We start from the raw sequence: 27,982 nt of genomic DNA on the forward strand, positions 1-27,982 counted from the left end.
CCCCAAACTCTAATAGTTATTATGATAAATATAAAGTGACAAATAATACCGTTATTCCATAAAACTTGAATTTTCACTCCATTTTAGCTCAAAAACTTCTGGGGGTATTTTTTTTTTTTTCCCCCTGCCCTTTACACAATTTTGGTCTTTTTTTTTTTTTTTTTTTTTCCCTCCTGCCTTTACAGATTTTTCCAGAAAAAATCCGTAAAACAAGAAAATAAATTGGTCTGGCCTAAGGTGGAAATAACATACTATTAACTTTAAAAGGTCGAACAGTCATTTCTAAACCTCAAATGGTCATTATTTATCATGCAATATCTGTGGTTCTTTTTTGCTATCTCTGGGTACTGTTACCTATACACTCATATGAAGGAGCAAACCCGCTAAGCTATCACAATATATAAATTTGAAATTCATAAAATGGCCCCTTGGTATGAATCAAAATAGATGACCTATTATTAGATTTATTTTAATCTTCCTGTTGGGAGTAATATGTCTGTTTACTGTGCGAATAGCCCTATACTATAATAAGGTTTCATTTTCATCAGAGTGGTAAAACCATGAATTGACCAGTAGTTTTAATTCTTGCCCGTACTGTTAAATTTTGGAGCCAGCAGAAACACGAGTTTTTAAATAAGGTACAATATATAATACAATCCTATTAAAATACATGTACATTATCTAAACTTCATTTCGATCTTTTAAACTTTCGATGACCTCCCCTCCATATAGATCTGATGCTATGTCTGGGGTCACAACAGTAAAGTTTAACTGAATGAAGTAAACTATTCATATTGAACTTTTGTTTTTATTCTCTATTGTTCCATATATATGTTAATATATGTTTTTATCAGTGCACACCTCACTAGTGATACATGTAGATGCCATATGCTTTTCAAAACAAGGAGGCTTGCTATTCAGTATTCACTAACATTTTCCAAGATAATTTCCCTTCATTAGCTCAGTTTGTGCAGATTTTTAATTATCAAAGTAGTTTGTTCACAGTGATATTATAAGGGGAACTCAACTGTCATTCACTGCTATGAACATACCGGTAAGTTACAACTGTCTTTGATTCACTGACTTTCAGTTTCATATGTTTCGTGTTTACAGTGAGTAGCTATTATAGTCCATTTATTTACTGTGACTGGCAGTTCCCCTCATAACAGCACAAGCAAACGTGTTACGTCATATTTGTACTTCAGTTTGTGTATTCTTAGAATTTGCTGGATTTTGAATTCCTTGCAAATTACAAAGTTGTGAAAGTTGGATCTCTAAAAGCAGTATCAGTCCAAAATTGTGAAAGTTGGATCTCTAATAGAAGAGAGAGAGAGAGAGAGAAATGGGGTTTAACGTCCACTCAACACAAACTAGGTCATTTCGGGACTAACATATGGTTTAATTTTATTTACATAATTCGCTTGCGTGTAGGGGTCTTTAGCAGTGGGAGGAAACCGGAGGACCCAGAGAAAACCCACGAGGTTGGATCTTTAATAGAAACACCAGAACAGAAATAGTTTAAATCCGTTCTAAATTTACAAAGATAGGATGAATTGAAAATAAGTCAACGTTCAGCATCCTTTGTAGAAGATTTAAATAAACCAGTCAGCGTCACCTATAATTTTAACAAGCCAACAGTGAGGCTGATGTCCCCCGCCGTAATCCCAAAATAAATAGATAACACATAATTAATCGCACATTTATTTTTTTCAAAAGTATCAAGCAATCAAACTGATTATCAACTATACACTAAGTTTTATCACTCTTTATCAGATAGAATCAAAGTTATCTTGTCCCAAAGCATCGACCAATGAAATTGCTTAGCTTAAATAGCTCTAAATGTTAATCATTGAACTCAGTAATGAACATCTACATCAAGTTTAAACATTCTACCCCAATTAAAAGCAGAGTTGTTATGTTCTAAAGTCTTGACCAATCAAACCGCTTATCGCTCCTTAGCCTTAGCAGAAAATTCTCATGATCAAACTTAGTCAAGGTAATGATATAATCGTCACTCTCACTTAATAAAAACTAAAGTTATCGTGACCCAAAGCGTCAACCAATGTGGCACTACAGGGTACAGATGTGTGACACTTTGGGGTTAGCTGTGACATTATCGTCTATGACTTTCTTCGAATTCACGTTGTGGGATAAATTATTTCAATTATCAATTAACTGACTTACTAAGTTTATATAACAAATACAGCAAACTACAAAGTTATGATAGTACTGTACTTTTGAGTTATTAAAATATCCACGATCTGAGTTTAGCATACTTTACAACTCAGACCTAACGGCTTAAATACTACATTTTGTATCTATCCCAGCCTCCTAGCCGAGAAGGCTACGATATTCCCCTCTCGGTCCGCTCTATGATATCTGAGAGAGAATTTTTACTCGCACTTTCTTATATAGAAATTTTGAACGCTTCAGCTATTAGGGCGGGGCAATTACCATATTTGGGTAAGTGTTTCGTATGGGCACCGTTTTACGTCAACACTATTCTAGTTAATTGTACTAATCTGTGCACGAGATGACTGGACTATAGTGCCCTACTTCCAGCAATGGATACTAACATAACTATCGGTGAGTTAGTCTAAGATAGTAGTAGAATAATACAAGCTACTTCATTACCCTAGTTTTTGTCACACATCATGTAGGTAACGAATTTCTATATTAAACAGAACAACTTTCTTATAACTAAAATAAACCCTATATAGTATTACACCCATCCGATTGCTTATCTCTGCTTATCGTAAGCAGACAATGTTTATCATCGAACTTCATAAAGGCATTCACCTAATGAACGCCTACACCAAGTTTGAACATCCTACCTCAATTAGAAAGAGAGTTATTGTGTTCAAAAGTCTCAACCAATCAAATTGCTTATTGATCTGCTTACCTGGAGCAGAAAATGCTCATTATCGAACTTAGTCAAGGTATTGATGTAATAAAATTATACGCCAAATTTCATCACTCTCACTTAATTAGAACAAAAGGTATTGTGTCCCAAAGCATCAACCAATCAGATTGCTTATCTCTGTTTACCATAAGCAGAAAATGCTCATTTTCAAACTCCATCAAGTCATTGACATAATAAACACCTACACCAAGTTTGAAGGTTCTAGCTCAATTAGATGGAGGGTTATTGTGTTCCAAAGTCTCAGCCAATCAAATAGCTTATCGCTCTGCTTACCCTGAGCAGAAAATGCTCATTATCGAACTTAGTCAAGGTATTGATGTAATAAAACTATACACTAAGTTTTATCACTCTCACTTAATTAGAACTAAAGTTATTATGTCCCAAAGCATCAACCAATCAGATTGCTTATCTCTGCTTACCCTAAACAGAAAATGCTCATCTTTGAACTCCATTAAGGCATTGACCTAATAAACACCTACACCAAGTTTGAACATTCTAACTCAATTAGAAAAAGAGTTATTTTGTTCCAAAGTTTCAGCCAATCAAATAGCTTATCGCTCTGCTTACCCTGAGCAGAAAATACTCATTATCAAACTTAGTCAAGGTATTGATGTAATGAAACTACACACCAAGTTTCATCACTCTCACTTAATTAGAACTAAAGTTATTATGTCCCAAAGCATCAACCAATCAAATTGCTTATCTCTGCTTACCCTAACCAGAAAATGCTCATCTTCGAACTCCGTCAAGGTGTTAACCTAATAAACACCTACACCAAGTTTGAACATTCTAGCTCAATTAGAAGGAGAGTTATTGTGTCCCAAAAAGTGTGACGGACGGACGCACAGGCAGACAAACCTATTTTAATAGTCCCCTGCTGTCTTTGAAAGGTGGGGGACAAAAAAGATCGTTTGTTGGACCTAATTTCATTCTGACTGAATCCAAGCCAGGTGATAATCTACAGTTGATATTTTAGTTTTGTTTTCTTTAATGACCATAAATGTTAAATTATCAATCTGAGTACTTTTTAGCATGGATTAAGTCATAAAAAATAAAACATTGTCAGTAAATACAAATAATGATTAGTGACTTTAAGATTGTTGTGATGAGAAGATCATTAATAAAAACAAAGACGGACTGATAGACAGATTGAATGAGACAATATTAATACATAATAGTTTAAGGTGTTAAGTGGCCTAAACAGTGAAAGTAGTGAAAAAGTAAAGTACAATGTATGAATATAACTTTCCTGGGTGGAAAGTTAAAAACAGTGACAACACATCAATGGTACTCTAAACCTTCGTTCACAATTAATAAAGCAAGTGACAGATCGCTTCCATAATGAAAGTAGCAAAAGTTGGACCCCAGGAAAAAATGAGACACTACAAGAACATTTTAATGGACTGCAACATTTTTTATCGCATGCACAAGTTTTCTAGCAAAAATAGATAGCAAAAACAGCAATTCTTAACAAAATAGGTGGAATACATGTATAAAGCTTGGGTTGATGATATAGAAAAATAGAGACACTTGGCGCCCTGAATACAAAATGAAATGAAATGGGGTTTAACATCCTACTGTTCTGCTTTGACTGAGCTAATGACGACGGGCATATGCCATGCAGTGTGTTATGAGGGTAATTTTGCCTGGGCAGCAGCACTATGGCCTACTCTTATATCGAATTGCAACTGCCAAGGGATCTTTTATGTGCATGCCAATGTGTACACAGGACCTTGGTTTCTGTACCATCCAAATGACTAGACTGCTGTCCTTGTCAGACCCTCCGTCATGCACCACTGACAAAGGGAAACCACGTCAGAAGCCCTGAATACAATAATATCGATTTAGCTGGACAAATGGACAGTATATACACATCAACATTTGAGTGACATGTTTCCTTGTTCAGATTAACTATAAACTTAATTATTGAAGAATCAAATTGTTTGTACAGAGCTTCATTTTGTGGTCGATAAGCTTGGCTTACACAGTCTTAGCCTTACTTACATTATTTTACAAATATTTCCTCACAATAATAGTTATTTTGGTAGGTACATAATGTGTTCTGTCAAGCTTTGTAAATTATATATTAAACAAAGTACAGTAAATAGTCCCACTGAGCATCACATTACTATAGGGTTTCGTGTGATCTATAAAATGATGCATAATAATTACACTACTTCTTTAACACTTGAATCAAACACTGTAAAAAGTAGATTTTAATCATCTTACCTGCTGGACTAGACATTTTTATGTTTAGTTAAAACTGAACACAATAAATATATCGGTTTCAACATCTACTGCTGTTTCTGTACTCATATCATAATTTTGCTTTTTAAAAGGACCCTACAGAAAAATTAAAAACGTGTGGGCTTAACTAAGGAAAAGTTTATGGTTAATATGCATAGCTGACTGATTATAGTAATAATACAGACACTAATATTACATACACTAAAGTGTTTAACCCTTTTGGTTTTCATATAGCCAAATGTCTAATGTGCAAGTAGTAGTTATTAGCACACTTTCCGAGGTGTATCGGTCAATATCAGGACAGTTTTGGTCGAGGGGCCCAGCCGAGGCGGCTCCCGACCAAAACTGTCCTGATATTCACCGATACACTGAGGAAAGGTGCTAATAAGTTACTTACATCACATTTCTATCGAGTATTGTGAAGCAAAATGTGAAAAATTGTATTTATTATCGAGTTGTTTCAACCGAAAAGTGACAAATACTTTCTGCTCTTTCATTATTTATCCCTTTCTGAGCCTCACGTTACATTTCATGGTAGAATGATTTTGCAGTGGAGAGACGACCTGAGTAGTATTTACACGTGCGTCTTTCTATGATACTCTGAGCGTAAAACAATCACGTGTTTGTTTAGACCACATCGTTAAAACAACTTGTCTATGGCGTAGAGGACTGCGATATTATTAAATGTAGTGTAAAGGAAATGCGAAACGTGGGTCATTCCTGGTGAAAGTATGCATCGGCGGATGGTTCTTCCCTTGAAATTTATTTGTAATAAAGTTTATGACTTTCTAGGCGTTTTTTTCATCCTGCTTATTATCAATGCCTGTGAAGTGTCCAGCAAGAGAACTGCGCCTTCTATCATCACAATTAATTAAAATAATTATTCAATATTCTAATTTATATATTTTGCATATTAATATAAATCAAACCAAATTATGAAATAGATGCCAATTGATATGTATAATACTTGATTTTTGTAATATGTTGTTATGTTAATTTAATGTCATTGTATATGTTTTTGAACTGCCATGTAGTTCCCCCCATTTTGTTTTGTTACTATGATTTTGACTAGTTGTTTAGAGCCATCATTATCATTTGCGATCTCGGTCGGACTAAACGTCCACTTCTTATTGCTTGTTAGGTATTTAAAACGGTATAAAAGTATCATCCATGTATCAGAAATGAACAGTACTCTTTCTGTACATTACTGATACATGGATACTTTTAAGCATATATTGCAATTAAACAGGACAGTTTTATCAAAGGTTGCCAGTGGCAACGAGTAGAAGTGGGATGTAAGGCATACAACATGCCCACTCTGAGGGTCTGCAGCAGGAAATTTTTAAGACATATTTATTATACAGAAATGTTTGTTGTGAATGAAAAGAATTTTACACCAAATTAATATAGAGCAAAGCTCTAAAGCATCACATGAAGCGCAGTGCTTGAGCAAAGTTCTTTTCCGGTAACACAGGAGCGTAACTAAAACAGTCACCACAGACTGTTGATTAAAAAAAATTTCAGACCAGAACCGGATACACTGGGTAAAAATGGCAATGTGCATGCCAACTTACCAAATCTCGCCCAAGTGAGATTACGCGACTCACAAAAATATTTTTATGACGCGTTTAATCAATGAAGTCACATATTTCTGACGTCAATGAAAATAATTCTCACAATTTTTGTTCTTTTTTTTTTAACAAAATTAATCATATAATTTAGATCTAAATTAAATTCAATTCTTGTATCACTTGAGAAACTTAATTATCAAGGTTTTATATTTAACAACAATCACATCAGCTTCGCTCTACTCAGGCAATACTAGCTAAAAACGTTGAGATATACTGATGTGTTTGTTTTTAGCTACGATTGGATGCCTTTAGTTCCAAGTGGCAAACTCAATTTCTTTATTAATGCATGTAACATCTTTAAAATAGATAAGTTTATGATATTATGATTAATTAAACTTACAGAGGCCAATGTAGTGGCACAACTGTCGCCTAACTCCAAATATTCGCGTTTAAATTAATGAAGCGTTGTTTTTGTCTGACATTTCACCGCCATCGAAATCCATTCATAGTTACTGTGCTTTCGATTGTCCTTTTGATTAGCTGTTATAAAAGCCTTATATTTAGCCCCGCCTTCATGATGACAGCATATCGTTTAAAAAGATGGCGGTCTTAGTAACAGCTTAATGCCTCGATTTTAAAAACGACGATTTGTACCCGTTTCAGGTAGGATTATATGCTTAATTGTAGGTGGGTGTTGTAGAAATATTATAAATAACAATAATCAATCGTGGTTTTAATTAAAACTATTGTCAATTTTGTTTAAAAATGCCGGGTGTGAATCGCTCCCGCAGGTGCAACGTTATAGGTAATGGCCTCAAGGTCTTATCTCGAAACACGGAGGGTTGAGAGATTAAGGTTTGTTATCTAAGGCAATACCTGTTACATTACATATTAATCGTACAACACTGCAATCAAATAACAGTAACTGATTGTTCGTTGAAAAACAAATATGAAGTGTGCCACTGACTGTATAGGCATAGAGAGCGATTGATAGTTTTCCTGAAGTCATAACACCTAATAATAATCATAGTTAATTATTAATACATGTCTGCATACCTACCCTACTGTAGTTAATAGCGGGTATTCAATTAATTTATAGATAATGTAAGTGGTTGACATATTCTGATATCCAGACTTAAAGCGGAATTGGGACTGAGTGTTTATTATTTGTATTGTTTATTTATAAATTATTGCGTACTTTGAGTTGAATAATCCTGGCACTCTGAATTCGACTTTTCTTGTCTTATGAACTGAACGAAGAGAGTTGTGTTTTCTTCTCTAGCATGCAGTCTAGGCATAATCAATGTTTTTATACCATAATCAAATGTAATTTAAAAATTCTTTAAGAGTTAGATCAAATGATATCTATATGTATTGAAGACACTGTCTTAAATTCTAAATTACCATTATCATAGCAGAATATTGAAATCCATTTGGTCAATATTTTATCCTGTTGTTGACAGATGAACTGGATTGTGGAGCGGAGAAAAGTAGCCCAGATCAGTAGGACGTGAAGTATTATTTCAATGACATGTAAACATGTTAGGCCGTCCCTGCTATTCTAGACTACTAAATATTAGGTTTACTTGATTCTTATATTTAAACATTTATCGGCACTACCAGCCACTTTACAAGCCGACGCACTCTACACTGATCAGCAGTGACTATTCGCTAATAAGCCACTAAAATCACTGTGAGGGATGACATCGGTGCTGGTTAATTATCTAGCAATATTAATCTTTTCCTTCTGCAAATTAAATTCTAAAACATTTTTTGATGTATTAGAAAAATAAAAACAGGTGTTTGAAATATATCTGGATAAAAATAGTATTAAGTGCAAATGGGTATATAAAATGAGTAAAAGCCACCATTCTGCCTGGACTAGTTCACGTTATTTAAAGTATGCACGCGACATCGAACCAATAATCAACGCCGCGTGATGTGGCGTCACATGTAGAAGGAATGTCAGTCATCTTTTACAGAGGTACTTCTGTGAAACAGATTGGACGCACTCGACTGCATGAGGTATTATGACCAGGTACTATTTAATACAGCCATTCACCCAATATTAAGGGGTAGACTTACACCGCGTATGCCCGTCTTCATTAGCCCAATTCGGAGCAGAACAGTAGGACGTTAAACCCCATTTCATTTCATTTCATTGTCCTAAATCAGCCACCAGATAACGTAAGTGGTACTTTTATGAAGAGTGCGTGTTATCTTTAAATGATGTTCGGATAAAACACCCACTACGCATGCTGAGAATGGCTTTCCTGTTCCGATGTAAACAACGCCAGTAAATATTGTAATTTTTGACACGTGTGAATTCTTCATTCTGTAAGCTATGGCTAAATTGTTTTGGCAATAGCTGGGACCGATTTCAGGCACAAGGCGTGGTATGCTTACTTTCTGTGGAACACCCGCATACATTTTGCCTCGTGGAAAATAGGCCTACTGTTCTTCCCACTAAACGCAAAAACCCTGGCTTAAAGTAGCTAAGTCTCTAACTCAATATCATCCAAAATCTTCAACATTGAAAACACGATTTATTTGTCAAATTAAATCAACATTTATGCTGTGAATTTACTAGGAAAAGATGGGCTTTTGATATCCAATATTTAAGACAAAATAAGCATTTTACCATTGGTACACGAATCGTGTACAATGCGCTTCAGCCCCAGTTGTATCAAGAGACTCGAGGGACGAGGCTAAACACATTGCACAAAATCAAACAGCGTATGTAGACTGGAATAACCAGACACTAGAAATTTGCACTCGCTTGAGACTGCTGGCTTATTTCGCCGAACATAACTGATTTGAAATTGGAGTTAAAACGGAAACCATTGAATGTAAATCAGTTTATATACATTCATATTACAGTATTAAATGCATTGCGACCCACTTTTGTCAATTTCTAGGTCCCACCCAAATGTTAGCGATTTAGCTCCTTTAACATAAAAATACTGCCAATACTGGCCCATTTTCATAGTCTTTGTTAGCTATAGTTGTTTACAGATTTTGGCATAGAACAACTAGTACATGCTGTGAAAGATATTATTTTTTTTTTTGCATTGATGACGAGGGTTCAAAGACATTGTACTTGTAGCCAACTACTTGATTCAGTTTGACAATTTCGATGCCAATCTGATTCACTACTGATTGTTGTATGGTTGGCTGTAATAATATACTACGGTAACGGTATCCCATCCCCCTGCATTTATCTTGATTTTGGTGCACATCTTAAATTTCTTTGTATTCTACAATTTGTGCAATATTTATTATCCAAAACTGCAGGCTGTAGTTAGGCAGATGTTTTAAATTGAGTCTTGAAGGCATTTCTTATCCTTTTTACTTATCACTATCATCGATGTTTTTTATGGAAATAAAAATATAAATTAGTCACGTAAAGGGAATAAATTTTAATTCACCTGATCATACCTTTGTGTTTAGATCAAAATAGTCTTTACGCAATGTCTGTTGAAGAAGTAAGAAAACTATGGAGATTAGCTGATGCTGTATGTTTTGATGTGGACTCAACAGTCTGCAAAGATGAAGGTTTAGATGAATTGGCCAAGTTTTGTGGCGTAGAGAAAGAAGTTGTGGCATGGTAAAGGGTTTATTTTTTAGATTCAAAACAAATTAGATCACCATTTATAATCAAAAGCAAGATTCTGACATCTATAAAAAAATTGATGCAGGAGCAATTAATAATGTATTTACCAGTATTCAAATAAATAAAAAATATGTTCTCAATTTATAAAAATATTGGGCCAAACATTCATCACTTAAAGATACATTAGTTAAGAGTTTAAAAAGAGTTGGTCATTCTTGCTATAATAATTCAAAAAAAAATTGATGATAAAAAAAGAAAATATTGAAAATTTCATTCAAATTACTTCATTCTCAGCCAAGTTATCATTGTTTGTAGTTTTGACAGGATGTGTGCACAGTGGTAACTAGGGCACTGGTATAATCGGGACTTAGCCTCACTTTCCCATTTTTAAATTAAATTTTTAAATGGCGAACCGTTTCAATCTAGTTAAAATCTCGAGTAGGCCTATCCGATGCAATCATGAGTCGATTATGGTCTTGTTTTGTTAATAAATGTCTAATTAATAGTTTATATAACATTTCAGGCCTAAAGAAAGACCTGTAATAGGCAGATTTAGCTCTTGCATAATGTATGTTAAATAAAACTGTTTATTTATACGTTACTTTGCAAATGAAAATTGGCCATATTCCGTCAGTATAATTTTGTTTTCCCTTTGATTATGTTTACTTTATTTACAGGACAAATAAAGCTATGTCAGGAGGTGTTTCATTTCGAGAGGCTTTATCTGCAAGATTAGATATTATTCAACCAACTTATTGTCAACTATCACAGTTTCTACAAAATCATAAACCTTTACTTAGTCACAAATTAAAGTAAGTGGGTTCATTTTTGAATTTTTGGTAATACAGTATTTAAAGTTGATTTTATTAATTTTCTTGGTGAAAGTGATCACTGTACGTGATGGCCAAACTTAATGTTTATTTCAGTGCATTTCATGAGCACATACATAGTAAAATACATAAGTACATACTTATATGTATCTATGCTTCGTAAAATTTTGTCAATAAGATTCCAATAACATCATCTAATTACCAACAACGACAACACATGCTCATTTGTAATGTATACCTGCAAGCATGTCAGCTTCCATCTCTCGAGTTGATTTCGCTTTTGATTTAAAAATGCTTAGCACCAGTGTCATATGAGGGTGGTAATGATTAAAGTGTTTTAATTGTGTCAGGTCATTGTTTTGTAATGAATGAATAAATAAAATTAGGTTCAACATCCTCATTTTCTGCTCCAATCAGGCTAATGAAGAAGGACATATGCCATGCAGTAGGCTGCGAGGGAAATTATGCCCAGAAAGCAATTGAATTTCAACTGGCAAGGGTTCTTTACCTGTATGCCTAGGAGTACACAGGACATCTATTTTTCGTATCATCAAAACACCTAGACTGTGTTCCTTACCAGACTCTCTCCATCCTTCACCACTGATATGGCTCCTCATTGTTTTGTAAGAAATAATTTAAAAAAATGTCCTTTTTGTCTCACAGGCAACAAAATTTGCCGAAAGCAAGAAAAAGCAGTCACACTTTTGATCCACGTAACTTTGGACAACATTTAAGATCGAAATTTTCAAATCTTTATTAAAAAAAAGAATTAAACAAGAATACAGCCCTAGTTGGGCAAGAAAATAGGGTGTCAACAACCCTTTGTAATTTTTCTTTAATTTAACAATAAAACCACAAGTATTCTAAAATAATTTTATACTTACGTAACTGCTTATACAAGTCCGAGTTTTCAAAGCAAACACAATTCTCACTCCAAATTGAAAGAAAACTAGCTGTAAGTTTTTATTACATGATTTCCGAATTAAAATTCAATTAATTTTGTTTACTTGCAGAGAATTAGTTTCATTAATAAAGGAGAAAAACAGAGATATATACTTAGTGTCTGGCGGCTTCAGATCCATCATAGAACCAGTAGCATGTATGTTAGATATACCTACACAGAATATATATGCGAATAGATTAAAATTTTATTATAATGGTAAGTATACATACTAATCTCTCTATTATAAGTTTATAAGTTCTAACACTGTTTAGCTTGTTTTGTAGTAGTATTTGACTCATCCTGTTTGTCCTTTTATTACAATAATGTATACTGGAAAAGATCACCTGCATGCCAAAATTTGACCTCTTGTGGGCTAAGTGAAAACAATATAGGGAGGCAGACCACCATTAATTTCCCCATTGTCTTCAATGTTAATTCTGGCCTCTTTGCCCACCTCCAACATTTCCCCAAATTTTCGTTGGGCTGAATGCTTTTCACTACAGACAGAGGAACCAATGGTCATGTCTTTGCACTAAAATTTGTATGAGGTTGACCACCAAAATTTTGAGATACACAAACTTGAAGAAGCATACTAAAAACATGTAACTAGTTGCCGTACATATCGCCGTAGCTAACCTGATAACCCTCTTATCCTTCCGCCTCAAAATCATGAATATTTACCAAAACCTGGCAGAAAATGTTAATTCAAACCCTCTTCGTCCATTCTAGACCAAAAAATCAACACAAATGGGCATGCAAAAGGGGAGAAAAGAGAGAGAGAGAGAATTGCTAAAAATAGACGAACTACAATTCGTGGGTACCGAGATGATGAAATTTAATGGTGGTCTGCCTCCTATATGGTTTTATAAGTTCATATATCATCAAAATTCTTTTCTTTATAGCTTCACATTTATTTTTGCAAAATTATTATAATACAGAATCAGAAAAAAATAATTACTGCAGAAATGGTGACCCTTTAAAGTTATGTAGTGTTTTGTATACCGGATTGCAGCTCAGGTCCATGGGCCTTTTGTTCTAGAATTGAAGATTCTTTCTTAATTTTGTCGAAATGTGAGTTCTGCGAAAATATTTAAAGAGTTTCAGACAAGTCACATCAAAAATATTCAAAATATTGGAATATTTTTCAAAAATTGACTTTCTTTTACCTTTTTCTACAAAATGGTCCATTTTTGACACTTTGTATGCCTCAAAATGCTAATATTTCCCTATTTCTGGGAAAGTCTGAGATGAAAAGCATTTATTTCTAGAAACCTTGGTCGGTATACAGGAAGACAAGCTGCAAATTTGTTGCATTGAAGGTAACTGTAAGGAACTATTGTGAAACCTGTAAGCCCACCCTCTAAAAATGTTGGTGTGGTAACAAATCCCACTTGTGTCCACATAAGTAATACTGTTGATGGAATATGGCTAAAAGCCATGTTTTTCTATCCCTGGCTTATATACATACATACAAACACAGTTTGTTATACGAAGTATGAATTATTTATTAAAATATGGATTGATAAATGTAAAATAAATGCTGTATTTAGGTGACAACCAGCCACTCTACTAATAAAAGGGTCGCAAAGCACTATTTTTTTTTAAAAAATGGGAATATTTCAGTTTTTAAAATACTTTAACAATCAGAGGTATCCTTGAAATTACATAGTGTAAATATTATGTGGAAGCAAGTTGTTTTAATCTTTACATCAATGTCCTGATAAAATGAGATGGAAAAAGGGAGTTCTGACATAATTCAAAGCATAAAAGGGGTATGAAAAGGCTATTAATTAATATTTTATTGCCCTGTAAGTGCCACATTTTCAAAGATCACCACAAATAATAGATTTACATTCAAAATGTAAAACATTAAGCTGCAAAAAACACATCTACAACATATCCATTTTGGGGTGTGGACTCATTTGGAAGAAATGTCATAGGATTACATGTTTGACCATAAACAAAAAGTCTTAGAAATCCTTGAAATCTTATATGTAACTATTTGTTTGTGTCAAATAAAATGCTCGGTTACAATTCAAGCACAAAATCAGATTACTGCTAATTTGGAGTCAACAAATGTTCAATTGAATATCCAAATATCATCTTCAAGAAAAGGGGTGGGGTGGGGAGGGTGAGCCAGTCTAAATGAAATGAAGACAGATAAATTTCCCTGCAAACACATAGATTTTACTTTCTCGAGAAGGGAAATGCAACAATTTCAGGTTTTGAAAGATTAAAATTGTGTTAAGCCGGAGGAAAACAGCAGCAAAATGCAGTTCACTCATGTTTTGAAAATTCTAACACACCTAAGCAGAACATAATTAGACTAAATTTCTTAATTTTTAAATTTTTGACAAACACATGAATACTTTTTCAATATCTGACAAACACATGGATCCTTGCCAAGTTATTTAACAATGAAAATAAAGACATGCAAGACATTTTGGTTCATTTTACAACAGATGAATAATTAAAATTTTGACAGCAATATTGGGGGTAATCTGAAGAATTTCAGACAATTTATCATGATTTTTAGGCAAAATTGAGTGAAATTATGATACTTTCTTCCCGTCTAACAATTATAATGCAGAAAAAGTAAAAATCATACATTAAAATATTTTCCACTGATTTTGAAAAGTAAATAAACACTGAAAATCACAAAATTTTGACTAAAATCAAAATTTCCCCTCCCAAATTTGTCAAATATTTTTGAAATTTTACCATTTCACATTTTTTACCATCAAAATGCCATATATCACATTTTCTGACAATTTGGAGATCATATCATCAAATAGGAGGCAGACCACCATTAATTTCCCCATTGACTTCAATGTTAATTCTGGCCTCTTTGCCCACCTCCAACTTTTCCCCAAATTTTCGTTGGGCTGAATGCTTTTCACTACAGACAGAGGAACAAATGGTCATGTCTTTGCACTAAAATTTGTATGAGGTTGACCACCAAAATTTTGAGATACACAAACTTGAAGAAGCATACTAAAAACATGTAACTAGTTGCCGTACATATCGCCGTAGCTAACCTGATATCCCTCTTATCCTTCTGCCTCAAAATCATGAATATTTACCAAAACCTGGCAGAAAATGTTAATTCAAACCCTCTTCGTCCATTCTAGAGCAAAAATCAACACAAATGGGCATGCAAAAGGGGAGAAAAGAGAGAGAGAGAGAGAATTGCTATAAATAGACGAACTACAATTCGTGGGTACCGAGATGATGAAATTTAATGGTGGTCTGCCTCCATAGGTAAATGACAGAGTTACTTCCCCTGAATGACGCCCCCCGCCCCCCAAAAAAGAAATAATGGTTTATGTAAATGTATGTTATCTACAGGAGATTATGCAGGTTTTGATACAGATCAGCCAACATCAGAGTCTGGTGGTAAAACAAAAGTTGTTGAGTTGTTAATAAAGAAAAATAAATATAAGAATTTAATTATGATTGGTGATGGTGCTACAGACATGGAAGCTTCTCCTCCAGCAGTAAATATTTCTCTTCTCATATAGTTACATTATTTTATTCAGGTCTATGTTGAGACACAATGACATTTCTTTGTTCAAGGCATGGACTAATTTTGCATGTGCCCTGATGAATTTTTTACATGTTATACTGCTTGATACTTTTCCTTGGCAGTAAGGCCCCCATATAATGGTGCAATTCCACCCATACATCATACACCATGCATCAGTGAAACCAGAAACAGCTCTGATGTTAAGTGGCCCTTCAGGTTTGTCATATGACCTATTGCAACTTTGTCACCTAATTTAAGCCCCATGCCCAGAAAATCAGATAAACCTGACTTCAGAGTTTAATCACTAGTCAAGATATATACATATAACTTATATTTCTAAATCTAAGGAATTAGCCATCCAATCTCTTCATGCAAAAGTAATAACAGTCATTCTCAAAATATGGCTACACCATTGTCATTGATGTAACAATTATTTCCTGTTCAGAGTCACCTCACAGAAAATAATTTGCCAAATAACTAAGAACAAGATTTTTTAATCAGAAGACATTTCATGGTTTCTTAATTCAATCCATTTAAAAGTTTCAAGCAGTTATCAGCAGATATACTATATATCCTACAATATTAAACTGTTATAATAACAACTACAGTAACAATATATACATTTATAATCTAACCATGACCACTATCAATCCACAAGTTATACTTATTTATATAAAAAATAATATACTTTCAGTAAGTGATTCACACTTTTGCAATTTACATAAGCTATTATTAAATTACTAATTAATCAACTAAAATATTTTCTTCTAGGCTGCATTTATTGGATATGGTGGGAATATTGTTCGTGAGAAAGTAAAATCTCAAGCCAAATGGTTTGTCACAGATTTTCAAGATCTGATGGACGAACTTATGTAACCAAATATGGAAATTTAATAATAAACCATGTTCTTTCAAGTTCAATTAAATTTTTAAAGGAAATGTTTATCATCGCTATGGAAGACCAAACAGCTCTTTATTCAGTATTCTTTAATCATAGTCCTTAATTCTTCATTTGTTGTCATATTTCAACAATTGTATCTTAAAATCAATAATAATATTTGTATCTTAAAATCAATCTGTTTTACAAATCCGATATTTGTCATATCAGATTTGTAAATTGTATCTTTGTTTCATTTTATAATATAATGATAAAATCTCTTTTAGAAAATCAAAAAAATACATTTAATCCGAAACCGACAACGACAAACAAATCTCGAACAACAAATTTCCAAATACAAATCTCCAAATACCAATCTTGCAAAACCAATGTCAAAAAACATTTCTCCAAATTCATCTAACCGTAATAATATGCCGAAAGAGGATGCTAGCGGTGGGCTGTCAGATTGCTTTAACGAAATGATAAAACAGTTGCTGCACCATACGACAACAAATGAAGACATAAGAATTAAGGACTATGAATAAAGAGTTGTTTAATTGGTCTTCCACATATATTGCAAGCTAAAAAGAACTGAACTTTGTTGTCTGGGATTCAATTGGAGACATGTTTGTATGTGAAGATATTTTCATTTTACACATTATATATTACTGGGACCAAATTGATTTTTTATTGAATTTAACAAACAATAGATATTAAAGACATCTAATGAATAATTTGTTCAGGTATTTTTTTTCTTAAGATGACAACAAGGTATTGAGCAAAATCTATTTATAAGACAGGTATGTTCCTTATTTACTGTAGTACAGACATGAGTTATGTAGAGTAATAGTTTAGTCTTAGCCCGTCTATTTTGATACTGTATGCTCATCCTGCTTTCATAGTTGAATATAAATAAGTGATACAAAATCGAAAAACCTTAAAGGTACTACTGATTATTAACAAGAGAGAATATTATATTGTACAAAGTTTCAATATCCAACAGATCATGTTCATCTTTGTTGACATACAAACTTATATCTTAAACTATTATGGATTACAATAATGTTAAAAATATGTAGAACTCAAACATGTATGTATAAAATGAACTTGGGTAACAATGAATTCGTTAGTGGTCATAATTACTATATCTGTTTCAGGGCAACTTGTAAATATTGTTCCATACTGACTGTACAGTTAGTCAGCGTGAAATTAAACAAGTAAATATCAGACAATTTAAACCATAAGTTTAGTCAGTATAAAATAAGCATGTTTTTCATATCCCAATTCATGTTCTAAGCATGGTATTTCCAATTGATGGCATTTATTATCAGTCTAGTGAGTAAACATATATATGCAAAAAGAACAGACCATATGTTTCTACCATAGTCTAGTTGACACAGACTCAAGGAAATGAAGACTCAACAGTGAAGTTTACTAGCAGTAACAAATACACAATAATAACCAGGAAAGAAATAAATATCTAATAAATATGTGATAATTATTTCATTCGAGTTTAAATTTATTGTTGGTCTACACTACAGTCAAACAATAGAAAATGTAAATACAGTATATAACATAAAGTCCATAGTATATGACATAAACGCCATCGTATATAACACAAATGCTATAGTATTAGTATATAACATAAACACCATAGTATATAATCATAAAGAAATTAACAAATTCAATGGATAATATATCAAAACCTACATTTTTCAAAACGGAGGGTCACTTTCATGTTTAACAAAATAAATACGTTGATGTCAACTAGTGACCCAGTTATTACTTTTAAAGAGAGATACAAAATTTGATTAGCCACAGTAGTAGGAATTGTGGGTGCTCTGTAGCTAATACTTGTGTCTGACAGCTATAGCATGTTGATGTCAATATTGCTCCACCATCAAACAATATCTACCAAAATGTTGTCTCCCATTGAATGTATTCTAATTATATTTATCCTAATACTTTCAATGGAATATACCATTGTCTTATTTATGAAATAATCAAAATATTTCAATACAGTAAAGAATCAATGCTATAAACAACAATAAGCAATAAGTAAGACATGTCTGTTAACTGTTAGAGGTTATATATTTTCTAAACACACAACAATATTATTTATTTATCTTTCTTGCCACCACTACTTTCCAGTGACTCCATTTTCTCCTGAAATGCAATAAATAAAGTTAATGTAAATGTAAGTCTGTTGATCATCATTTGCGGGATGTTAAATCCCTTGCAAACTATAATATTATGAAAATTGAATCAGTAAAAGGCAGATCAGTCCAGAATGGTTCAATCCCATTCAGTATTTACAAAGATGATGAACTGAAAATGTCCAAGCATTCGAAATCCTCTACAGATAATATGAATAAACCAGCGTTATTGGATAAAATCTTTTGATGGGCCTCTTTCTAAACTAAGATTATCTACCGTTGATATTTTAGTTTCTTAAGTAAATGTTAAATAAATCAATTTCAGTATATTTTAGCATTGATTAAGCCATGAAAAATTATATATTGTCCGAAAAATTAAACTGATGATCAGCGACTTTAACAGTGTGTCTTTTGTCATATGAAGTTGCTTGTATTAACTTAGCTACATTTAACTCAACACCTGACATGAAGATCCTACATACAACTAAGTTGAACATTCTCTTTTCAGTGCAACAAAGCTTTTATCAATTAATTATATTGTGAACTTTTCATGAAGATTGTATTTGTGTCTTCCAAATCAGAGTAAAATAAAACACTGTCATCTAAGATACCATAGCTAGAGAACCAAAATGTTATCTTTATAGATTTGATATGTTTTCATCCAGAGATGTCACTGGGTAGAAGATAACAGCAGCAACTATTTTCAACATACCTGTAAGGTAGCATGCTCTTTCAACAGTCGATCATACTCAACATTAGTTGATTCTGATTGTTTCTTCATAGATTTTAAGTTTAATTCAGCATGTCTTAGTTCTGAAAAGAAAAAGTAAATTGAATCAATTAATTCTGATTGTAATCCATTGTCTTGATTTTGCTTCCATAATATTTGTTATCAGGTTCCCCCAAAATGAAACTGGTTTCAAAAGAAAACTTGACTACAGACCTTCCTTAGTTTCATTAAGCTCTTCTTTTAGTTTATTTAATTCTTTTTGCTGTTCAATATCAGCTGTATCTTCCTTTGTCTGTAAATATATAATAAAACATGTCTGATTTCTGCTATTCTGAATAACAGATGTGGCCTTAGTATAATAAAACACAAGAAACTTATTTCAGCTATAGAAATTGGGGGAGATAGTATTAAGTATACAATTCAGTTAGAGCATGCCTTGTCTCAAATTCTTGTGTTTAATTGCAGTGAAATAATCTTACTCTGACAATGGAATATATCACAGGTAAGGTCCAAATGAGTTTGGACCTTTCCAACTTGATTGACATGCCTTACATTGTACTATATGGGAAATAAAATGAAATCGGGTTCAACTTGATTGACATGGCCTACACTGTACTACATGTATATGGGGAATAAAAATGGGCATATGTGTAAAATAACCCAGAAAACACATAACATTCCGACTGCTTGTTGTGTAATAATGGAGATAGAAGCGGAAAGAAGACAACTATTTATAGCAAACAAGATGCTTTCCCTGTCCTAGGTAAGTTGTTGAATAAATTATGCATCGTACACATCAGTCACGTGATCCGCAGTAAACAATCATGGCTGCCTTCAGCAACAGTTTCACACTGGACGACGCCTTGTCGTCATAGAAGGAATTTTCTCTACGCCGCAATTATCCAAGTCACAACCGGCACATCGCTGCATAAAAAAGATACCTTATTGACTTTATTTTCTTTATCATCTAACAATCTCTGTGCAGCTTGTGAAGCACTACTAGCCTGTTTCTGACTAGCTTCACATTGGGCCTGGAGTAGAGCTTGATTAGCAATAAGTGTTACTAGTCGTCTAATAATACTGAAATTAAGAAAATATACAAACATCACTTTAAACAGACCTGAACTAAAATTGGTGATAACTGTGTTTTTTCAACAGGATTTGCTGATACAGCAACTGTAAGTTGCCCCAAATTACAGCTACTTTTAGGCCTGCTGATATCGCTGCGAATTCTAGCATACTTATATCAACACAATTTCAATAAAAAGATGATTAAAATTATATGTACCGGGGTTGGATGAAAAGTTATAAGCCTGAAAATGATAGATCAATTGGGTTGAAACTTTTATCACCAATATAATCATTGAATGAATCATAGACATAACTGTATTGTTATTGTCTTCATACCAGACCATCATGTGAACCTCCCCATTGAAATCACCAGAAATGGACAAAACTGGCTACAGGGCAGTCATCAAGTACCTGCAACTGAATGGACTAACCCCAACACCGATGCATGCCGACATGGTCTCCACCTTAGGGGATGATGCCCCGAATTTAAAGTAGCTAAGTCTCTAACTCAATATCATCCAAAACCTTCGACATTGAAAACACGAATTATTTGTCAATTTAAATCAACATTGATGTTGTGATCTTACCAGGAAATGATGGGCATCTGAGATCTAATATTTAAGATACAATAAACATTTTACCATTGGTACACGAATTGTGTACCATAATGCGTTTCAGCGCCATTTGTAACAGGGGACTAGAAGAACAAGGCTAGACATATTCCACAAGCCATGTCAAAAGTCACCCTAAAGACAGCCAGGAATAATTATCAAATAAGAATACTTACAACCATAGAAACAAGGCAAATCCAGCTATGTAAAAATTTCTTTGAGCTCTAAATAAGCGCATCAGATTTTTGGTTTCTGCATCTGGATTGTGTTTAAGATCAACTTCATCAATAGGAGCTGAAAATTTTCTAACTTCACGGACAGAATCTGAAATAAATTAATCTTATCAGAAACAACAATGGAACTTTTGTACACTATCATTTTTTTTTCCAAAACAATGATTTTTGACATTATTTTATATTTCTAACCCATTATGTATGAGTAGAGACATATTATGTTGATGCTACATGTACATAGTGTTTCATATTAATTATTACAAATTGTATTAGTCTTACTTACCAGCAAACAAAACTAATAAAATCAATATAAACACATTAAAATAAATATGACCATAGGTACTAATTTTAGCTAGAAACCCAGAACGAAATATCTTCTGCCATCTGAAATAAAAAGATAAAATATCTAAATGAATATTAGCAGATTTATTTTGTCATAAATTATTCTATTCACAACAAAATTGAATCGACAGTAGCCTACAGTACTCTATTAATTATACACATCCCAGAATAAAACTCTAAACTCTTATGAAGATCTCTCATCTTAAATATTTTTCCACTCTCTTTTTTTTTCAAGTATTTTGTTTATCAAGACAACTTCTTTAAAGTTAGGTTGCCAGCCAACAAAATATATGCCCACAGCAGCTAAATCGTCTGAGCGTTCGACAATGGTTGTCACATATTTATTCTTTTGTAGGTAATTAGGAGCATTTAATAGACAATTTCATACAGATGACATTATAATTTTCATCGTTTGAGGGTTCACAAGGTTCTAAAAACTGAAACAGGAGCTGTAACTGTGGAAGTTATCTACAGAAAATGTTGAAATTCGACAGGCTTTTTATACGCCCACATTTTCATGTGGACGTATTATGCCATCGCCCCTGTCCGTCCGGACGTCCACAATTTGTTTGTGGACACTCTACAGGTCACAATTCTTATCCGATTTTGACGAAACTTGAAATATAGGTTTATCTCCAAAAGATCTCGGTTCCTTTCGATATTGGCATGTATCGGATCGAAACTTCATGGATTATGGCCCCTGTTTGTACGAAAAATCACGTTTTTAGCTTGTGGACACTATAGTCTATAGAGGTCACAATTTTTATCCGATTTTGTTGAAACTTGAAATCTAAGTTGATAATCCAAAGATCTCGGTTCCTTTCGATATTCGCGCATATCGGACCGTAACTTCCTGAATTATGGCCCCTGATTGTACCAAAAATCGTGTTTTTAGCTTGTGGACCCTATAGAGGTCATAATTTTTATCCGATTTAAAAAAAACCTTCAATTATATCACCGTTACACCCAAAGGTGGCTGAATTCGAATTTTGTGAAAATCGGCCCGAAATTGACAGACAAAATGGCCGCCGTTCGTTCTCAAATAGCGTAAAAATATGGTATATCAATGTTGTGGACACTATAGAGGTCACAATTTTGTTGAAACTTGAAATCTAAGTTGATAATCCAAAGATCTCGGTTCCTTTCGATATTCGCGCATATCGGACCGTAACTTCCTGAATTATGGCCCCTGATTGTACCAAAAATCGCGTTTTTAGCTTGTGGACCCTATAGAGGTCATAATTTTTATCCGATTTAAAAAAACGTATTATGATATCACCGTTACACCCTAAGGATGGCTGAGTTCGAATTTTGTGAAAATCGGCCCGAAATTGACAGACAAAATGGCCGCCGTTCATTCTCAAATAGCGTAAAAATATGGTATATCAATGTTGTGGACACTATAGAGGTCACAATTTTTATCCGATTTTGTTGAAACTTGAAATCTAAGTTGATAATCCAAAGATCTCGGTTCCTTTCGATATTCGCGCATATCGGACCGTAACTTCCTGAATTATGACCCCTGATTGTACCAAAAATCGCGTTTTTAGCTTGTGGACCCTATAGAGGTCATAATTTTTATCCGATTTAAAAAAACGTATTATGATATCACCGTTACACCCTAAGGATGGCTGAGTTCGAATTTTGTGAAAATCGGCCCGAAATTGACAGACAAAATGGCCGCCGTTCGTTCTCAAATAGCGTAAAAATATGGTATATCAAGGTTGTGGACACTATAGAGGTCACAATTTTTATCCGATTTTGTTGAAACTTGAAATCTAAGTTGATAATCCAAAGATCTTGGTTCCTTTCGATATTCGCGCATATCAGACCGTAACTTCCTGAATTATGGCCCCCTGATTGTACCAAAAATCGCGTTTTTAGCTTGTGGACCCTATAGAGGTCATAATTTTTATCCAATTTAAAAAAAACGTATTATTATATCACCGTTACACCCTAAGGATGGCTGAGTTCGAATTTCGTGAAAATCAGCCCAAAATTGACAGACAAAATGGCCACCGTTCGTTCTCAAATAGCGTAAAAGTATGGTATATTTTACTAATTCAAACCAGCGGCTGCCAGGCAGGATACGCCCACATTTTCGAGAGATGGATAGAGAACAAGCTAACAAGAAAGTGATTTTTCCTACAATCAAGGGTCAGAAGTCAGGAAGTTACGGTCCGATATGCACGAATATCGAAATGAACCGAGATCTTTGGGTTATAAACTTACATTTTAAGTTTCAACAAAATCGGATAAAAATTGTGACCCCTATAGGGTCCACAACCTTGATATACCATATTCTTACGCTATTTGAGAACGAATGGCGGCCATTTTGTCTGTCAATTTTGGGCTGTTTTCACGAAATTCAAACTCAGTCACCCTTAGGGTGTAACGGTGATATAATAGAACGGTTTTTTAAATCGGATAAAAATTATGACTTCTATAGGGTCCACAAGCTAAAAACGTGATTTTTTGTACAATCAGGGGCCATAATTCAGGAAGTCACTGTCCGATATGCGCAAATATCGAAAGGAACCGAGATCTTTGGGTTATAAACTTACATTTCAAGTTTCAACAAAATCGGATAAAAATTGTGACCTCTATAGGGTCCACAAGCTAAAAACGTGATTTTTCGTATAAACAGGGGCCATAATCCATGAAGTTATGATCCGATACATGCCAATATCGAAAGCAGCCGAGATCTTTTGGGGATAAACCTATATTTCAAGTTTCGTCGAAATCGGATAAGAATTGTGACCTGTAGAGAGTCCACAAACAATTCTGGACGGACGGACAGGGGCGACGGCATAATACGTCCACATGAAAATGTGGGCGTATAAAAATGCATATAAATTTCATACAGATCGGATAATAACTTTTGTCGTTCGAACGTTCACAGGGTTCAACAAAGTAATACAAGGGCCATAACTCTAGTATTACTTAACAGAAATTGCTGAAATTCAATAGGCTTCTTCGTAGCACTCATTTAAATGATGCATATCAATTTCAAATAGATCGGATGATAACTGTTGTCATTAGAGCGTTCACAAGATTCAACAAAGTGAAACAAGGGCATAACTCTAGATGTAATTAACAGAAATTTGCTGAAACTCAATAGGCTTGTTCGTTTAACTAATTTAAACGATACATATAAATGTCATACAGATTGGATAACAACTTTTGTCGTTAGAGCATTCACAAGGTACAATAAAGTGAAACAAGGGCCAAAACTCACTGTGTAATTAACGGAAATTGCTGAAATTCAATAGGCTTCTTCGTTTAACTAATTTGAATGATGCATATCAATTTCAAACAGATAGGATGACAACCGTTGTCATTAGAGCGTTCACAAGATTCAACAAAGTGAAACAAGGGCCATAACTCTAGATGTAATTAACGGAAATTGCTGAATTTCAATAGGCCTCTTTGTTTTACTAATATTAATGATGCATATAAATTTCATACAGATCGGTTGATAACTTATGTCGTTAGAGCGTTCACAAGGTGCAACAAAGTGAAACTGAAACAAGGGCCATAACTCCAGAAGAAATTAACGGAAGTTATTGAAATTAAACGGGATTCTTCATCTCACTAATGCAAACAACATATAACAATTTCAAAACAATCAGATGATAAATGTAGTCTGTAGAGTGTTCACAAGAAATTGTGGACGACGGCAATATACGACCACATTTCCATGTGGGCGTATAAAAAGGAAAATGACAATTCCTAGCAATTTATAATTTTCAAGGATTTTAACCCCAAAAAACTATTTATTTATTGTGTTTCAAAGCCTTGAAGATACATCCAATAAAAGTATGGCAAATTAGGTATATATGGAAAGTATAGACAGACACCCAATCTTACCAGAAAAATACTGAATTACCCGAAAAACACCCATGGGGCAAGCACTGGGGGAAAATGTCAGGGTATCACTAATGACAACCCCAATGTTGTCTGCCAGTTTATTGTGTGCTAGCTTGACTGAGGGAGCGTTTGTTATTTCTTGATCAAATGGTTAGGAGGTTTGGGGAACATTGAGGGGTGTCAACGTGCAAAAGACTGCAATTAAACGGCGGAAAAAGAAGCTGACAGAAAATAATTAAGAATATGTATGGTAAATGGACTGTAAGTAAAGAAAAATACGTTCTAAAAAATGGACCCTCCCTCAATGAAGTGAGGTGACAGAAATGGCTTCTAACAACAGTTTATTTATAGCTTGAGAGGGATTTGAAGGAAATTTTTGATAAATTAATTAGTTTGAATGTTTTAGTCCAAAGATATCATCAAATCACAGTTTGTACGCAGGATAGTATCTTAACAAATAGCCCATTCTTCAGGTTCAATAAGGATTTTTTTCTGCTTGGATTTAATTATTTTAGGAAATTTTGGCAGTAGAACATGAGATATCGGTACACCAACGTTGAGTTATTGTAATGGATATTTAAGCATGTCTAGATAGACAACAAACCCCTGATCTTTGAAACTTGAATGCGTTTATCGATATTGTACTTGTAGCTCAAATATTTAGGATTTTGCTTTAATAGATGAAACTCTTTACAACTATATAAAAAAGTTGTACTGTTCATTTTTCAAGAAGAATTCTCAAGATGTTAGACAGTCTTTGTTTTCTTGCAAATTTTAAAATACTTGAATATCAAGACTCAGGTTTAACTGAATTGTGAAAGAAAATGTTATTCAGATATCCTCTTTCAAATATTTTCGAAAGTTTAAAGATTTTTAAAAGAATGTGAAATTAGTTTTTTTGAGGCGTTTTTGGTCGGCACATCCTGATGTATCAATGTATAGCATTGTTACATGCCCAGTTTATATACTCAATTTAATTCTATAAATACCTTGATGGTTTTATCCATGGTAACAATAAAAGAAATACTACTGCTAACTGTGCATATAGAACAGTTGCGATAAATGTCCACTGTATACTCATTTTCTTCTTTATTCTGCAATAAATTAAATGGCGACACAATTTTAAAACAAAAGATAGGTTACCAGGCAATAAAACATATGCACATATGCCAACACACGCACACAACAGCTAAGTCATCTGGTCAGTCCACAAATTGGCATTGTGAATCTATAGGTAAATAAAAAGCAAAATCTTTATACTGTATAATGGTGATTTGACAATATTCTATGACATAATGAAGGGCAAGAATTCTTATATCTTAAGAAACTGTCGCAACATATTCTTGTTTTACTTTATAACTATCAAGCAGATTGGATGATTCTGCATATTTAGTAAAGATAACAATTCAAATGGAAATTGTTGAAACCCAATAGACTTCTAAGTTCTCATCACTTCTGTTTTTATAATAATTTAACATGGTCGTCCAGTATTTAAAGGAGCAAAATCGCTAATATTTCGGACCTAGAAATTGACACAAATGGGCCGGAACACATGAAATGATGTAATATGAATGTATATAAACTGATTTACATTCAGCTGTTTCCGTTTTTAGTCTAATTTCAAAACAGTTATGTTCGTTGAAATATGCCCAAAGTCTCAATTGAATAGAAATCTCTCGCGTCTGGTAATTTGAGTCTACACTGATAGTATTCATTGCGCATGCTCTCCATATAACAATATGAAGTCACCGTTTGACATGACTTGTTGAATATGTCTAGCCTCATTCTTCGAGTCGCTTGTTACAAATGACGCTGAAATGCATTATGGTACACGATTCGTGTACCAATGGTAAACTATTTATTTTGTCTTGAATATTGGAAACCCATCTTTTCCCAGTAAGATCACAACATCAATGTTGATTTAAATTGACAAATAATTTGTGTTTTCGATGTGGAAGATTTTGGATGATATTATAGTGAGTTTGAGACTTTGCTACAGCTACACACAGCAAGTGCTTTTAGCAAGGTCATAAAATGGCATATTGCTCAAACTCAGCGATTAATTGTGTATCATCAACATAAAAGAAGTAGTGATTGATATCAAACTAGTCTATAACATCCCCATAATGACAATACTAGCTTTACTACTTACTAGTTATAGTAGTTATACTACACCAGACTAGGAAAATCTTAATAATAAATTAATACGGTCCAGCAATTAATACCAATTATTCTTTCACAAGTCTTCAAACGCTTGTGAAAATAAAACATTCACATCAAGAAAAACAACAACTTTCTTACCAACGGCTGTGCTTTACCTTTTACAAATTACAATTGCGTTTTTTAATTCTTCTCAGAATAATTAGGCTAAAGTCCTATGAAATTTAATGCTACGTTTCACTCGGTATTATTGACCAGTTTACTTCCGGTTTAATTATC

General features: G+C 33.7%; 3 protein-coding genes across 8 annotated transcripts in view; 1 reads left to right on the top strand and 2 right to left on the bottom strand.

Moving 5' to 3' along the window:
- Positions 1-8,254, bottom strand: part of LOC126828520 (uncharacterized) — a 36,927-nt gene extending 28,673 nt beyond the window's left edge. The window contains exons 1-2 of the mRNA XM_050558317.1: positions 8,146-8,254; positions 5,153-5,266 (exon numbers count right to left, since the gene is read on the bottom strand). Of these exons, the coding sequence (XP_050414274.1) occupies positions 5,153-5,168 (16 nt within the window). The 5' untranslated portion in view covers positions 5,169-5,266; positions 8,146-8,254. The remainder of the gene's footprint in view (positions 1-5,152; positions 5,267-8,145) is intronic.
- On the top strand, positions 516-17,565 carry LOC126828522 (phosphoserine phosphatase). Of its 5 annotated transcripts, none has more exons than XM_050558324.2 (6): positions 516-638; positions 10,192-10,348; positions 11,032-11,166; positions 12,198-12,343; positions 15,476-15,624; positions 16,425-17,565. In XM_050558324.2, the coding sequence occupies exons 2-6, from the start codon at positions 10,212-10,214 to the stop codon at positions 16,527-16,529; spliced, it is 672 nt and encodes a 223-aa protein (XP_050414281.1). In that variant the 5' UTR covers positions 516-638; positions 10,192-10,211; the 3' UTR covers positions 16,530-17,565. The 5 variants fall into 5 exon arrangements, with proteins under 5 accessions (XP_050414281.1, XP_050414278.1, XP_050414279.1 ...); XM_050558321.1 differs by lacking the exon at positions 516-638 and adding an exon at positions 9,005-9,137; XM_050558322.1 differs by lacking the exon at positions 516-638 and adding an exon at positions 9,008-9,078.
- Positions 15,938-27,976, bottom strand: LOC126828521 (B-cell receptor-associated protein 31). Of its 2 annotated transcripts, none has more exons than XM_050558320.2 (8): positions 27,862-27,976; positions 26,533-26,637; positions 21,615-21,715; positions 21,275-21,422; positions 20,358-20,496; positions 19,630-19,708; positions 19,399-19,499; positions 15,938-18,696 (listed from the first exon to the last, which is right to left on the bottom strand). In XM_050558320.2, exons 2-8 carry the CDS (start codon positions 26,622-26,624, stop codon positions 18,649-18,651), a joined length of 708 nt encoding a protein of 235 aa, XP_050414277.1. In that variant the 5' UTR covers positions 26,625-26,637; positions 27,862-27,976; the 3' UTR covers positions 15,938-18,648. The 2 variants fall into 2 exon arrangements, with proteins under 2 accessions (XP_050414277.1, XP_050414275.1); XM_050558318.2 differs by having other exon boundaries at positions 27,845-27,976.
- Between the last annotated feature and the right edge of the window lie 6 nt (positions 27,977-27,982).

This window comes from Patella vulgata, chromosome 7, assembly GCF_932274485.2.
Source record: "Patella vulgata chromosome 7, xgPatVulg1.2, whole genome shotgun sequence".
Lineage (NCBI taxonomy): Eukaryota > Metazoa > Mollusca > Gastropoda > Patellidae > Patella > Patella vulgata.